This window comes from Anthonomus grandis, chromosome 17 (assembly GCF_022605725.1).
Source record: "Anthonomus grandis grandis chromosome 17, icAntGran1.3, whole genome shotgun sequence".
In the NCBI taxonomy this organism is placed as follows: Eukaryota; Metazoa; Arthropoda; class Insecta; order Coleoptera; family Curculionidae; genus Anthonomus; species Anthonomus grandis.
Window position 1 is genome coordinate 4,997,170 of NC_065562.1, and position 15,950 is coordinate 5,013,119.

Consider the following 15,950-nt stretch of genomic DNA (forward strand, 5'->3'; position numbering starts at 1 on the left):
AAACAAAGAAAATAGTATAAACATATTTATTTCTCCTTTTCATATGGATTTACATCAATAACAAATAAAAATACAGGTATATTAATATAATATTAATATTTAAAAATATAAAACTGTACAAACTTGCTTGCTTTAAGGTACATCTACAAATATACAGCATCTGGCAAAAAGCTTGCAACATATTATTAAATGTTAATAATATTTATATTAAAAGCAAATTATTATGCTTACGTTAAATTGAGAAAAACATTTGTTTTTGGCACTATATATAACTTTAATGTTTTTTTTGACAACTGATCTTCATTCCTTGCCTAAATAGGTTTTTTTTTTTAAAACATCTCGTTTTATATTTTAATTGTAATAAAATACTACTACATACAGACCCTTAGCGTTTTTGTTTCCTGAACGTTAATCGAGGATAGGTGTAGTTCGTTTTTTAGTGATTACCTACTTAGGGAGGTAAATTTTTTTTAAATTGAAAGTTTTTAAAAGATCAGATTTTTCTTCAGTGTTTTGGTAATTGACTAACTTTAAAAAATATATATATTTCAAACAGAGTCGCTAGTTTCTTTTTTTAATTTTTACAATTGCTGCGAACTAATGCTTTGACCTGTAAGACAAGAAAAAAATTACAAAGTTAACTGTAATTTTTGTTATGCTCAGTAGAATCTTTTGGTTTCATATAGAAGTCACCTGCAAGCTAAAACTGATAGAATGGCGATAATACTAAATTATTTTTTGGAGCATTCGGATAGATCTAACACATTACACTTTCAAATCTTTAGGAAAAGATAAATATCGTGCGAACGATGTGAATTCTTAAATATTTATAAGGGGCAATATAGATACCTACACTAATTAATAAATTTAGGATAATTTATTTAGTGAAAGATCTTCAAACATTGTAAAGGTACTTTGTTAAGAAACATTTTATTCTATTAGGGATGTAGCAAATTCAAAGAAATATATAAAATAATAGGAAAAAAAATCTTAATGTTACACTAAATATGCGAAAAACTATTATTACGCACCATTATCAATAAAGAAATAAACAAAAGAATTTTCATAAACCTCAGGATTTTTTTTGAAAACTACAAGTTTTAAACCACAAAAGTAACTTTTTTGCCAAGAAATTAACCGGCTTTATTTAAAAAAATAAGTTGACATAATATACAAGCAATATACTTTTTGTACAGGTTGGGGAATCAATCATTATACATAGAGAGGTGCTTAAAGGCGAAATATGGCAACGCACACGCATTCATTTCGTGCCCTCTGCGACTCGCCTGCTACGTCGTTGTTTTACAGAGTACGATAGTTGGTACGTTAGTAAGCGTTTGACATTGATGAAGGTAACTCTATTACAATACTTGCAATAAAGTTTCCCAAATGTTGAGGCATTTTTAAAATATTTTTCTGATGATAGCTTTACACAATCAGTGTACACTGGTTGTACAACCATTTCGTATAGCAAAAGAGTTTGTGGTGAAATGAAACACACCTCCTAGACAGTTGAAGGTTTTTGGAGTCAAAACTTGTTCCCCTTAGTTACAAGGTCGCTGTGTTTTTTGATCTTGATCTTTTCTTGAAAGTTCTTTTCTACTTTATAATGTTTTGCGGTACATTTATGGGCTACCCTATATGCTGCTAAGTGGAATAAAAGCGTCATCCTATATATACATATATATTTTTCCTATAATAACTATGTAAATTTTAAAAGATAGATACACTTTTAAATGTATATACATATTAATACTTTTTATATAGCCTTTTAAAAATATGAAACTAAAAGTTTCCATATTATATAGAATATCTCATCTCTGGCTCTAAGTTTTACGGCAATCCGTTTTTTTTTGTAACTAGCATTTTCTTCAAAGCGTAAAATGTTCATATTATGTAGTTTTTAGAAGCAAACCATATATTTAAAATTCCTTAATAATCAGTAAGAATACAGGTGATAGATGTTTAATTTTACTAACTTAAAAGATGTATAAATGATAACTGTATTTTTAAAATATTTTGCTGATGCAGGCTTTATATACACCAGTGTACAACCCAAATAGAATCGTAACCTCAACATATTTATTATGCTGTTTCTGCACAATAAAAAGTCAAGCATTATTGTAATAAAAAGAAAATAAAAACTCTGATAAATGAAGAATAATTAAAACATTATGCAAAAATAAAATAAATAATAAAATGACACACAAATTTATTCTTTAAATAATAGGCTCAAGCAGACCTTCTTCTTTAGCTGAACAATAAGTTAACCTATCATAAAAGCCATTTGTACTTCTAGTACTTCATTTCGTACTAAACTGTTTTAAGAAAGCCTCAAAAATAAAAGTCATTTGGAGATAAATCTGGAGGTCTAGCAGGCCATTTCATATTTCTAGTCTCACTGCTAAGAGGGTTACGAAAAGTATTTGTTAAAAATTCTATAATGTAGACTCATCCCAGATCTAAATTAGGGAGGATTTGAATGGCAGAAAGAACTTGATTTTGTAGCAACTCAAGGTATTGTTACCATTAATAAAAAGTAGTCTTATGAGTCTAAAATAGAGTATTTCATAAAAAAAAATTCATTTTTCATTATAGTTTCACAAAAAGCCATTCTTCGCCACTGGTCTTCGAAAAGTATCTCGAGGATATATTTTCCAAAGACCAATGGCGAAGTATGAAATTTTGTGAAACTATGATGGAAAAAGCAAATAAAAATGATTTTATATATTCTATTTGTAGATGAATCCTCTTTTCCATTACATGAGAATAAATTTTTTTCCCTAAATTTGGGCTCGGTCTATTTTTAACAAGAGGGCTATCCTGTAGAATAATTTTCAATGAAGTGTGTATTAGTGCAACTGGGTATATTAAATGGCCTCCTAGATTCCCAAATGACTCTTATTTTTGAAGTAATCTTAACAAATTATTTATAGACACGAATTTAGTAGACGAACAAATTTAGAGGAGTAGCGAGAGAAAATTGTTGAATGTGCCAATTCCATTTTACCAGAAACTCGTTTGGAAGTACGAAATGGTTATATACCTAGTGTACACTGATGTATGTAAAGCCTGCATCAAAAACATATCTGAAAAATGCCTGAACTCTTTAGTAATATATCGCTTCTAATAGTTTCTCCGTAGCAGGCGAGTGGCAGAGGGCATGAAGTGCATGCGTGCGTTTTCCGATATTTCGCCTTAAGCACCTCTCTATGCGTAATGATCGATTCCCCAACCTGTATATAGTGTTTGCCAATTAAAAAACAGTGTATATCATAGTATACGATAGTTTTGTTATACTTGTGTAGTGGTGTGTGTTGCCGCAAAACGCTTATTGAAAATTTTACAAACTTTTCGCCGTAAACAATAATTATTCTTTTCGTCTGAACAAACCTTGTTTCCTTTGATGAGGCAGTAGCGATTATATGCTATAGTATTATCACATATCGGCGTACGTAACTTACGCCTCTATAAAAATACCTATTTGTGTATATTTTTACTGTTTCACTGCTACAGTGGTCGTCAAACTAACTGGAAAAAAGGCTAACTTGGAAAAAAATTGTGGCAAGCTAATCTTTACAAGAATATGTGCAAAGATAATTACTTAATACTATACTTTCACGGGTAAGCACGATGGCAAACAAAAAAAAAATGGCCACAATTCTTAATTTGTGATATTTACGTAACTAAATCCGAATAATTCTGATTTTTTCTGACCTGTGAAATTATAAATAAATGTATTATTTTTAAAGATGGTACTTTGAGACAGGGACGGAAAAGTAACACACCTTTTCAGTTTACATATCAGGATTGTTATTATGTAGTGGATGGAAGATTTTTTTTCATAAAATGGTTTGGCAGAATTCCCGCTACTTCAACAAATTTGCTCTCAGTATATTAATTATGCAAAACACAATTATTATACTAGAGACTGCATAGTAGTCTTTGATTAATATGTTACAAATTGTTTAACACCAAAAAGTAATTTGCAGACAAATTACTTTTAACAAAAGATCGGGTAACTTTACTGATATAAAAGTTAAGCCAGAGGGTACCATTACTGTGTCTCAACATGATTTTCTGAAGAACCGCAAATATAAACAAAAATTTATAAATTAATCTTGTCTGGTAGAAGCAGGCATCACAAGTGACACAAGCAGGAAGGGATGCACACTATCTAATTGTTAAAACGATCGTAGATTTTTCAAATAACAAAAAAACTGTTGTGGTTGTTCCCGAAGATACTGATATTGCTGTTCTTTTAATTACTCACAAAATTAAAATTTGCTACGTCCAGGAAAAACTGCAAAACCCGATAGAATTACTAACATGATGGCACTGCAAGCAAAACTACGTCACTTTAAAAAATGTATTTTATTTCTACATGCTGTTCGGGCACATACCGAAACAGCATGATTGTATGTACTCACTTCTTTCATTTTAAAGAAAAATAAAAAAAACTGTATGAGAATTATGAAAAATAACATTAGCCAGTGTGCTAGCTTTGAAATAGTTTTGAAAGAAAATCCGGAGAAGAAAAAATTAAATGAAATAAGATTCACTTGGTACAACAGAACAGCTTCACGACAACGAGGAACATCAACATTTAATCTAGCTGCATAACAACCTAGAAAAGATGCTGCTGAACAACACATACTTCGAATTTATTGTCACGTAAACTAGATTATTATTTTGTTTACGATTTCTTATACCTAAATATATATGGATTGATCGCAAGATAGACCCTGTGAAATTTGGATAGAAAAAAAATGGCAATCTCGTCCATAAAGCCAAATTGCTCCACCAGATACTATAAAAATGTTGTTCTGCAACTGCCAAGAAGATTCATGCAGAGTTGGTCCTGTCGCAAGTCTGGTTTCAAATGTTCTTCCAAGTGTGGTAAGTACTTTGGATTATCATGCCGTAAATCCCCGTTCTTTCATTGAGGACATCGATGAAAAAAATTTATTGGCAAACTTATATTATGCCTTTATATTAGTTGTATGTAAAAATTATTTACTTGTTGTTGTTTATTTTGAACATTTAGATTTTTTGAAAACAAAAACATTTTACATTTTATTTTTAGATTAGCATGTGAAGCTGACAAAAACATTATGTTAAGTATCTGCTTTCTATCATAAAACCGATTTGTAAAATTAATTAAAATATTTTTCAGAGCATAAACTTGTTATTTTTTGCAATATTTTGAAATAAAAATGCGCTTTTAATTTTTTCCACCTTAACTGCCAATTTGACTACAATAACAACATGTACTAGCAAACACGTGGCACATGGTAAGTAAACATAACCTAAGGTGTTGTGTATAAATATACAATTATATATTTCGAAGCCACATTATAAATTCCGGTCTTTTATAAGACGCCTAACCACTGTATAAAACGCAGCCACCTTGTAAAATAATCGGTTAATGTAAATTGTTTTGTAATGTGGCTAGTACTTTTAGCCGTCTTATAAATTGATCATTCAAATGCCGTCCGTATTCCTAATCAAGAATTAATATGGTGTTTATATCAGCCGGAATACAGGCATCACTATTAGCAGCAATTTAAAATAAAAGTAAGGTTATGTGTTTGCGGTATATCGTCGTTGCCGTCAACAGAAATTTATAAACAAGTGCTTTTAATAACGGTTTCTATTTTATGTAAGAGATAAGAGATAAATATTATCCTACGCAAAATACTTCTTTTGAATAATTATTTTTTGTTGGCTAACGAATAAATCGTAATTTAATTTACAGTTTTCAGTTTCTTCTTGTTGTAAAATGGTAATATTGAAAATATATACTCTCCTACATTATAAATTATTTCATAATTTTTAATATCCTGATTTGGTTGGAAAATCACAAATATAGTTTGCGATTTTTTTTTTTTAAATTGCCATTGCAAAATTTTTCCAGCTTTTGATGAAATAATATAACCTCCTAATAGTACTTGCATATTACTTAGAACAAATGACAACTATAAAAGTAGTTTTTAAAATCGTGCACGCGTTATTTTGTGTTACTTTTACCTAAGATTGGCTAACCCACCTGTGGGAACATCTTTGTTTTATAGGCATATAAATTAATTCTATGCAAGTAAGACATCAACTTAAGATGAAAATTTATATAAAAACCTTTTTGTTATTACAGAAAAAAAGAATCAAAGGAAAAAACTTTGGAATGTAGAACGTGTAAATACAATTATGAACTTTTTGATTGGCAGTAAGGCGGCCGCTCAAAATTCTGAAATATTACTTTATTAAATTATATGATGTTATTGAAATTGATGGAATAAAAAAGATCATTAAGAATCAGGTGCCGGAAACTGATCAAATAGTTTTTGTTGTTCCATTCGAAGAATTTTATGACAAGTTGATGCAATGGGTCATTTTCTATCATTTTCTATGGGTCATGAAGGTAGCGATAAATTGAAAATGTATTTGAAATTGTTGTTAAATGTTGTAAGCGTTGAGTAGAAAACAATATCATGCACGAAAAGGAATTATGGTAAAACCTATAATAACCATCGAGGACAGGTATATCTTATAGATTTTCAATTCTGGAAGTCTAAATAATTACTTAACTATCAGGACCACCTCAAAAAATTTGTTCATTTAGGCCCCCTTAAAATCAAGCGCGCTGAAGAAGTGGCCGACACATTGCAAACATTTTTTTTAGATTTTGGTGCACCAAAATTAAAGAATTAAACCATATTTGCCAACATGCAAATTGATTAAAAGTCGCCCCCGTTACCCGCAGAATCAAGGTAGTGTCGAGAGAAATAAACAGGATGTTAAATACATGCTAAGAATTTAGGAAAAACTTCTAAACCGTTCAGAAAATAGACCTGATGCGACATCTATGAATGCGTTTTTACCAGAGATAACTAGTTTAGTGGAAGAAAGTATTCATACGGACATTGCTGATGATTAAAAAATATTTACGCAAACCAAGGAAAATCAATGTAATAAAAATAATAAAAGGTGACTTGGTTTCAAAGTAGCCTAAAATATAAGAGCAGATGCAACTAGAGCGGACTAAATTAAGCAATATGTATTAAAAATGTGTTTTTTTTTAATAGAATAATTACTCTTATATCAGTTTTTTCTTTATTAGAATACACGTTAAATGTTAAATACGGTAAACTTTAATAATACGATTGATGGTCTAAAATTTAATTCGATTTTGAAAGAGTAGTAATTTAAATTTCAGATTATTCGTGATATTTGATCAGCCAGTTTATATGACTAAAAATACTAGCCATATGACAAACAATCCGGTGAATAGCCGCTTGATAAAACGGCAGATTTCGTATTGTGGCTACGACATAGACAGACAGTGCATTCACGATAAAAGGAACAAATTCATTTAAAACTCGGGGATTTTTACTTGTTTTATTTTTTGGACACATCGATTAATATTGTCACTTACGCGTTTTGTGAAATAAAACATTTCTATACAGGGTGCCTGAAGTAGAAACTATAGCGTCAACATTTTCTTTTTAGATAGAACACCGCGTATATTATGACGTTTTACAATTCTATGATATATTCTGAATAATTTTCGTATAGCAAACCATATGCCTGAAGTCAATGGTTTGTCAAATATGACGTAACAGAATGACGAAACATATGAAATTAAAACAAAAATGTATTCAACATTTATTACAACTAATGTAACATATAACATTTAATTTGTTGTCCATTTGATTCAATGCGTCCTTTGCAATGAAAATGTTGGTTGCCCTGTGTTGAGATACCCTCTTAAGTAGAAACTATGACACCAACATTAATTTTTTATGCTATTTCTTAAAAAGTGAGTAGACCGTACTATTTTCGAACAGTTTCTAATTTTAGAACTAACTTGATAACGGTTTGTCATCCATTGAGAACCGATTGAATGACCATCAAGGTTACCGGATATAACCCCATTAGATTTTTTCTTATCAGGCTATTTGAAGGCCAAAGTTTATGTGAATAGACTAAATAATGTTGATGATTTAAGGCAAAGAATTCGACAAGAAATTATACTAATCGATCCGCAGGTGATTGAAATGTGTAATTGGTTATTTACCGACTTCAAAAATTATTCAAAATATATCATAAAATTGTAAAATGTCATCATATACACAAACGCAAGTAACAAAAAAGAATAAAAAAAACACAAGGATGACCAGTCAATACGATATCATAATATTACTCATGGGTATTGGCGAGTTTTACACTGTATTGTGTTGTTTCGTAGTTGTCTGTTACTTTTTTTAAATTACGCAGCAATTTTAGGAGAAAAAAATTAACACGGAGATTTTATTGGTCTGATCCTATTAAACCTAATAGTTTCGGTTACAGATTATTTATATAAAAAAAGAAAATGAATCTGATTGCTTTTGTTCAGCTTTAAAAAACAATTATGATTCAGACGTAAATCTTCTTTAGAAAATCTCCAGAAAACTGTCAAGATTATGGCAAGTCGGTTATTGAGACGAACATGGAATTGAATAACTAAAAATTCCTTGAATTTTGTGGGATATAAGGACAAAGGTAGATAAATATAAATTCTACTGTGTGTGACAATACTAATAGATTTACTTTTCCTTCAGCTAATGTGCACAAAAATCTTTGAAAATCAATTTGAAAAGAAAGAAAAAGAAAATAAGCTAATGAACAAACAAATGAAGCTAAGAAATCTAGGGTAAGAATACCTTAGTATCAGAAATAGTTCCAGCTAAAGAAAGAAAGGAAACATTGCAACGACGAAAAATATACACTGATGGATAAAGTTCTTCCCGAGAGACAAGACATTTTTTGAAAATATCACGAAATAAAAGTATAACGTACTACACTGGATTTACCCAGTAATCAAAAATCTAACACTTGGCATTTTTTAAAAACATTCCGATTAATGTAGTCGAAAAAACTTGTGTTTGTCAATCAGTGTCAAACTTTGAGAAGAATTTTTCTTAAATCTTATCGCCATTCATTGTATTACAATAATGAGGAAAAGAGTTAATAGTGGTTTTATCTTGACTAGGAAGGCTACAGCGAAGCGTTAAAAAAAAACGGAAATTTCTTAAACGAGAATACAGAATCATAGAGAAATAGTTTTTACACCGAAGGTCGGAAGTGCGTCGTTTCCCAAGGTGCTGAAATTTTCCAAAAAAAATCGAATTTTTCCCTCTGTATTAATTTTCTAGGGATTTTAATGAAATTTTTATGTTTTAAATGATAGATGATGGAGCGACTTTTTGAGGAATTGCAGGTGATTTGATTTCTCCAGGGACGGAGCTGCAGTACATGTGTATTACATTTTTGGTAAAAAAGATAGACCACTGTTTTTTTGAAAAAAAATTTTTTTTTCGAAATATTCTATTAGTTTTAGACAAATTAAAAACCTCTGAATTTTGCGCTTTGATGCACAATTTTTGTATAAAAAAATAAAATCCATACAAAGATCCGTTACGTTTATTTCCTTTGGTAGAGATGATCCTGTCCCTTGGCCAGCAAAATCAACTGATTTGACAACTCTAGACTTTTTTGTCTGGGACGCCATGGAACAACTCATATACGCAACTCCGATGCCCACCAGAGAGGACCTAGTTGCTAGAGTTGTAGTGGCTGCGGAATTTCTCAGGAATGACCTAGGAATAATCTGAAGAATGAATCTAGGAATGATCTTAAGTGGTATTCGCTGCGCATGCGGGCATCTTGGGTCAACAGGTGCAGAAAGTGTGTTAAAATGCATGGAGCAAAAAACACTTTGAGCATTTGCTGCAAGTCCATCCCTGCATAAGTCAAATCATCTGCAATTCTTCAAAAAATGGCCTCACCACACATTATTTAAAATCTAAAAATTTAACTAAAATCGCTAAAAGCGTTTTTAATACAGAGATTAGATTTTTTTGAAAATTTTCATCGGCGTCCTATCTCAAACAACTTCCCTAAGGGTCCTGTCGATACTCTAGCATTTTTGACCAGTTGAACGAAAACACATATCCGAAGCTCTCTTCACTCACAAAAACCCGGAAGTTGTAATGGGTTCTGAAGATTTTAACATTGACTTTCTTAATCAGTGTAATATTCACACAATGTCATCATGAAGGAATTCAATAAAGCCTTTCTATTGTCAATAAAAACCTAAAAAAAAGTTTTTGATTGAAATTATGGTTCATAAAATCATGGCACAAAAAGAGCTAAAAAGTTTAAAGAAAATATAATAGAGCTTTGCATAACCAGGTTTGAAGAGATTTCGCATATTGATTTATTTTTGGTTTACTTCAACATCTATACAAGGATTTATAGGAACACTATTGCTCTTTCTAAAAGCTTATATTATTAGAGGAGCAAAACCAAGTCTCCAAATGATTCGAAACAGTAATGATATAGTGTATATGAGTTAATGTAAAAGCACTATGTTCTCAAAATAAATTCCATTTTAAATGTAGAGCTAACCAACAATATTTTTTGTGATTTACTTATTAAAGGTGTTATGTTACACAAAAATCACGTTAATAAAATGAAGATGTCTTTGACTTGTATATAATTAAGCATCATGCAAATCGAATCTTTAAAAACGAATCTGTAAAATTTTAAATGTTCCATGAATTCAATCAGTATTAACGAAGAGCGTGTTTAAATACAACAGTCGAAAAAATTTCTAAGACTGATAGCTGATAGACTCAAGTTTCAGGAACGCATCTACATGCAGCAAGGTGTAGTAGACTAGTAGAGTGTGTAGAGTAATTTCAGTGCTTAGAATATTTTCTAACTTGTAAAAAGCACATCATGCGCTAGTGGAGTCCCATCTTGCTTAAGGAATTTGGCACACCGTCTGCTAAACATCCTATATATTAAAAAAGCAGCAATTTTTTAATAAAAAAACACAAGGTTTTCAATTAAAAAAGACCTTTTAAGAAAGTTTGTTTTACTAACTTCGGTTCCTTTTGCCCCTGTATAATAATACCGCTAGGTGCTAGTATAAATATGTACACCAGAAGATAATCACTAGGACTATGCATTTAGAAAACAAGATACAAGAGAAAAAATAAATTAATACTTTAAATCAAAACTAAACTTATAATAGAAGATAAGATATGTAATAAGGAAAGTTTTACGGTTTTAAATTAGATATAAATTATTTTAATTCCAAATAGTAAATTTTTGTACAATTTGAAGGACGCAAAATAAATCTATAAAATTTAGCTTTATTTATTAGGCGCTGAAAAAGTTACTTGATCGACTGTTACGAATATCTCATGTTTATTAGTTTGGTGGGTTTCCATCTATATGCCTTAAATATCTACGACGTACCCACTACAAAATAACTATACATAACAAAAATATCAGAAAGAGTGCTTTTAAGGTGCATAACAATAACCTTTTTATGGACACATTTATATTGTCATATTAACAGTAGGTGTATCACTCCCTCCAAAAAGTTATTTTCACTATCTAAGTCTACATTAGTCTATGTCGATTCTCTGAAACAAAAAAAATTTATAAATAATCACGAAAAAATTACAAGTATTTATATTATTTTTCTATCGATTTAGTTAATATAGGCAATACCAAAATCGGCAAGCCGCATTAAAGAAGATATTTAACCACATCTTAGATGAGATTAACATATTAAATAAACACTAAGTAAAACAAGATATCTGGTTACAACGTTGACCTATTATTAAAAGTAATATATTTTGTACTACTTGGTGTGAGAGAAAACAATTTTTAATAAATAAAGACTGTAAACTGACCCAATTAAAAACCTTTACAAACAATCACAGTCCTAAACAATTGTTACGCAGCTAACTCCTAAAAACTCTTCTACCAAAGATCAAGCAGGCTAATTTACCTGACTCTGAGAATGCTTAATCGCTTATTTTTCTTGAAATAATTCAATATCTCGCCATAAATAAAATAGTATAACACCCATACTGTATATATTTCCATATACAGTGCTTTCATTTCAAAACGATCCACCATTAATAACTTTCTTAAAAAATAAAAAAAAAACACGTCAAATTAGATATACAGGGGGACGTTTAATTATGCATTTACTAAAGTTCTGTCAATCACCTCCTCACCTCCAGCTACCCTCAATTTAATATGTCAAATGGGAACCCTCATCGCGTGATACATCATAGTAAGGCGCGTAAAATTCTCTATTCAACGGTACCAAAAAAAATGAAATCGGTAAATGTGTAAACAAATAGTTAGCGAAAATGTCTAGAAATAATGAATATTTTATTTACGCCAAACTTTGGTATGTCAAATGGCTACCCCATCGTGTGATACATTATTTTAATTATTTCAATAAAAAAATAAAATTGATTGACCAAGAAGCAATTAAAGTGTAAATCGGTAGGGTAGAAAAACAAATTTAATAAGTTTAACAAATTTATTTTATTAAATGTTCAAAATGCGCGCCGTTATTAGCAAGACAATAAAAAAGCGTATTTTCAAACTCGTTACGAACATTGGCAAGGGTCTGCCCGCTAATTTCTCTGCATTCTTGAAATATCCTATTTTTTAAATTCTCAATACTCTCAGGTGGGGTTTTATAAACTTTGCTTTTTAAGTAGCCCCAAAGAAAAAAGTCTAGTGGGGTTAGGTCCGGAGACCGCGCAGGCCATTCGATTGCACCACGTCTGCCAATCCACTTTTCTCGAAAATTTTCATCAAGTAACTCGCGAACTACCAAAGTGTAGTGCTCCATAAAGGAAAATTATTTCTATTCTTTCGGCTAGCGTATACACCATTTTATTAACTCACTGTTTTAACTAAAATTGAAAAATTGCACGCGTCAAACTGACAATTTTAACAATAATAAATCGCCTGCTTTTTAAACGTTTTTTTGTACCTATTAGGTAGGTTTCGCAAAAAATATAAGTTAAATAAATACACATACAAAGTTATAAGACTGCAAAGATTTTTGCAAAAAATTTGAAGACACTCTTTTTTCTCGCAAATAACGGTACACATTCTTTACTTAACTTAACAAAATAAATAACTTTCTTTACATAAAAAAATAAATAATTTGCTTCTACTAAATGTACTGTTTGTTACCACACATTTTAACTTCTAAATTGCTTGTATTTTTTTTGATGATCTATTATAAAAAATGTAAGAATTTTAAAATGATGTAGGTACCACACTAAAAGTATTCATTTAAAATACCAAAGTTTGGCGTAAATAAAATATTCATTATTTCTAGACATTTTCGCTTACTATTTGCTTACACATTTACCGATTTCATTTTTTTGGTACCGTTGAATAGAGAATTTTACGCTGCTTATTATGATGTATCACATGATGGGAGTTCCCATTTGACATATTAAAGTGAGGGTAGCTGGAGGTGAGGAGGTGATTGACAGAACTTCAGTAAATGCATAATTAAAGTTGCTAATAATAGTTTTTTTTTTTTTTTTAAGAAAGTTATTAAGGGTGGATCGTTTTGAAATGAAAGCACTGTATAATTTTTACTCTTCAATAATCGGTTGATTGGATAAATTCAGTAATAAAAGTGAAAAAACTAATATTATTACATTGATAATCAAAAGAAAGCTATTAATTAAGTAAAAAACTTATTAACTAAAAAAGGATTTTATTTATACAAGTACATTAACCTATTATTAAAATTACTAAAATTAAAAAATGTTGGTAAGGTTTTGGTAATTTTCAGGGTGGCCACCCGGTAAGTAAGCTGACCTACACCAAATGAAAAATCGGATTCTTTAAAAGTTATAAATGAATTATAATAGTGAAATTGTTGATAAATCTGTATTTTGGTTATAAATTATGTTTTTTTTTGGAATTTCCTCTCTAATTTGCGTTTAAAACTGGTCGCTTTCTCAATGAAACTAGCTTTAAACATTATTATTATCTTAAATTAACGTGGTAGTATATTTTAGGGAAAACTTATCCAGGATTAAAAAAAGATTTTGCAGTTGGATATATGAATACATTACAAGATTTTCCCAAATAAATAATGTGTAGATGGAGAACATAGAATAGGAGAAACTAGGAGAACTTGACAATTGTGTTAATAAAGGATGAACAAAACATGGATTTTTCAGTCAAATTTGTTTTAAGCAACAGATTAGACCAAGTAATTGAAAAAGTTTTTTTTACGGTACTTAAAACTTCTGAATTAACTTAATAGGTACTTTTTTTAACACTAAAAAAATTATAAAACAGTTTATTAACCCCTTGTTGCATGTTTTTTTATTTTTGTCGGAAAAAATATATAAGATAAATCAATGCGCATACGTAAATGAAAAAATAATTAAAAAATTATATATTGTGTTTTTATCAAAAATTTTAATAAAAAAGTGTATGTACCATATATGAAGCGCTATGCACTAACTATTTTTTAATCCATACTGAATAAGTTTTACAAACTTATTCAGCTATTCAGTATGGAATCGAATGAAACAATTTCTGTCTTTATTTAAGCATAGGAGTATTTGGCACTTAACACAATAAATGTACGTCTGGGATTTGCACTCTGGATGCTTGCATCTATTTCTGTCATTCTCTCTCCATTCTGGCAAATGATCGATTCCGTCTTTTCGAACTTCAGTTTGGGGTATTTCACTCGTAGGGCCACGTTTCTTCTTTTGCAAATAAACATTTTCAAGATTGGCGCTAGGTCGTCCTCGATTTCCCACTGTTGCATAAGGCATCTGCAATAGCCACCTTAAAATCTGCAAGTGGCATATATATATATCATTTTGCCTCCTCCATAAAAGCCAACTATTTACAACGCACATCTCCATAAAATGAAAGAAAATGCGAAGATACCATTTCTTGGATCTAATTTTAATGCGATAGTAACTGAGCATACAGTCTAATAAGTCTACACCTCCCATGTATTCATTATATTTCAAAATTGTTTGCGGGCACTCCACATTCTTGTAGCATTTCTCGCTTCTAAAAAATCTTTGCTTAGTACCCGTTGGCTGTGACCCGACGTAGGATGATAAAGTTGAGACAATTTTATTGTCATACCAGCAAACGGTACTTAACTTTACATCATCTTTAATAGCAGCTTTCTCTTGCCAAGATCCTCGTCCAAGTTTTTTAAACTCTTTTTCTGACAGCATTTTACATCCTTGAACTCGATTCAAGCGCACAGTTCCAAGAGGATGGATACCATTCTTGGTCAAGTAAACCATAAGCGGGACGCTAGTAAACCAATTATCAAAAAAAATCTTATGATTTAGGGTAAACTGTCCAACAGTGAACCACAGTACACAGAGAACCATTTTCAAATTTGGCGCAACTACATTTACCAACGGTCGTTAGTGTGTCTGTGGTGGGGACCGCTTAAAGCATCTCTAACGTATGCTAGTATTGCTAGTCGATTCTCGTCGATCAGTATTATTTTAAACGCGCCACGTGCAATTGTGTGTTTTCAGGTAAGCAAACTAAATTTCGTTTGTTCATTTACCCAATGTTTTTGGGGTGTTTGCTCAAATATTTTGAAATGTTTGATAGTGTCATCTATTGTTGATTCTTTTTAGCCAACTTATAAATAATAATTCTTTTGTTTTTCATTATTGCTATTTTGTTATTAATTTTTTTATTGGATAGTAGCAAATTTACACAGTGAACCGGTACACAGTGAATCGGTTCACTGTGGTCCGTATTATCTATAAAATGATATTTATAAAAAAATTGACTTTTAGCATCATGGCTCGCAAAAAACGAGAACGTAAAATCGGAAAGCACACCGAGGCACAAATGGCTGACGCTCTTGCTCCTATTCCCTATCCAACACTTCGGAGATACTTCATGAAGCAGCAACAGTTAGGAGACGATGTTCGACTTACTCCAAACTATGAGGTTAACAAAGTATTTACAGTGGAGCAAAAAAAGTCGTTAGTGGAATACATATATGAATGTGCTTATGCTTTTTACGGCGTAAAATGAAAAGCAGAAAATGAAGGCAG

At 30.7% G+C, this 15,950-nt stretch overlaps 1 protein-coding gene across 3 annotated transcripts in view; it reads right to left on the reverse strand.

Annotated features, from left to right (window-relative positions):
* Positions 1–15,950, reverse strand: part of LOC126746296 (serine/threonine-protein kinase 26) — a 231,244-nt gene that overhangs the window by 60,326 nt on the left and 154,968 nt on the right. Inside the window, exon 11 of one of the 3 annotated variants that reach the window (XM_050454472.1) lies at positions 11–11,477. The exons of the other annotated variants lie outside the window; for them this stretch is intronic. Coding sequence (XP_050310429.1) covers positions 11,465–11,477 — 13 coding nt within the window. The 3' untranslated portion in view covers positions 11–11,464. Of the gene's footprint in view, positions 1–10; positions 11,478–15,950 lie in introns of those variants that run through there. 3 annotated transcript variants of the gene reach the window in all.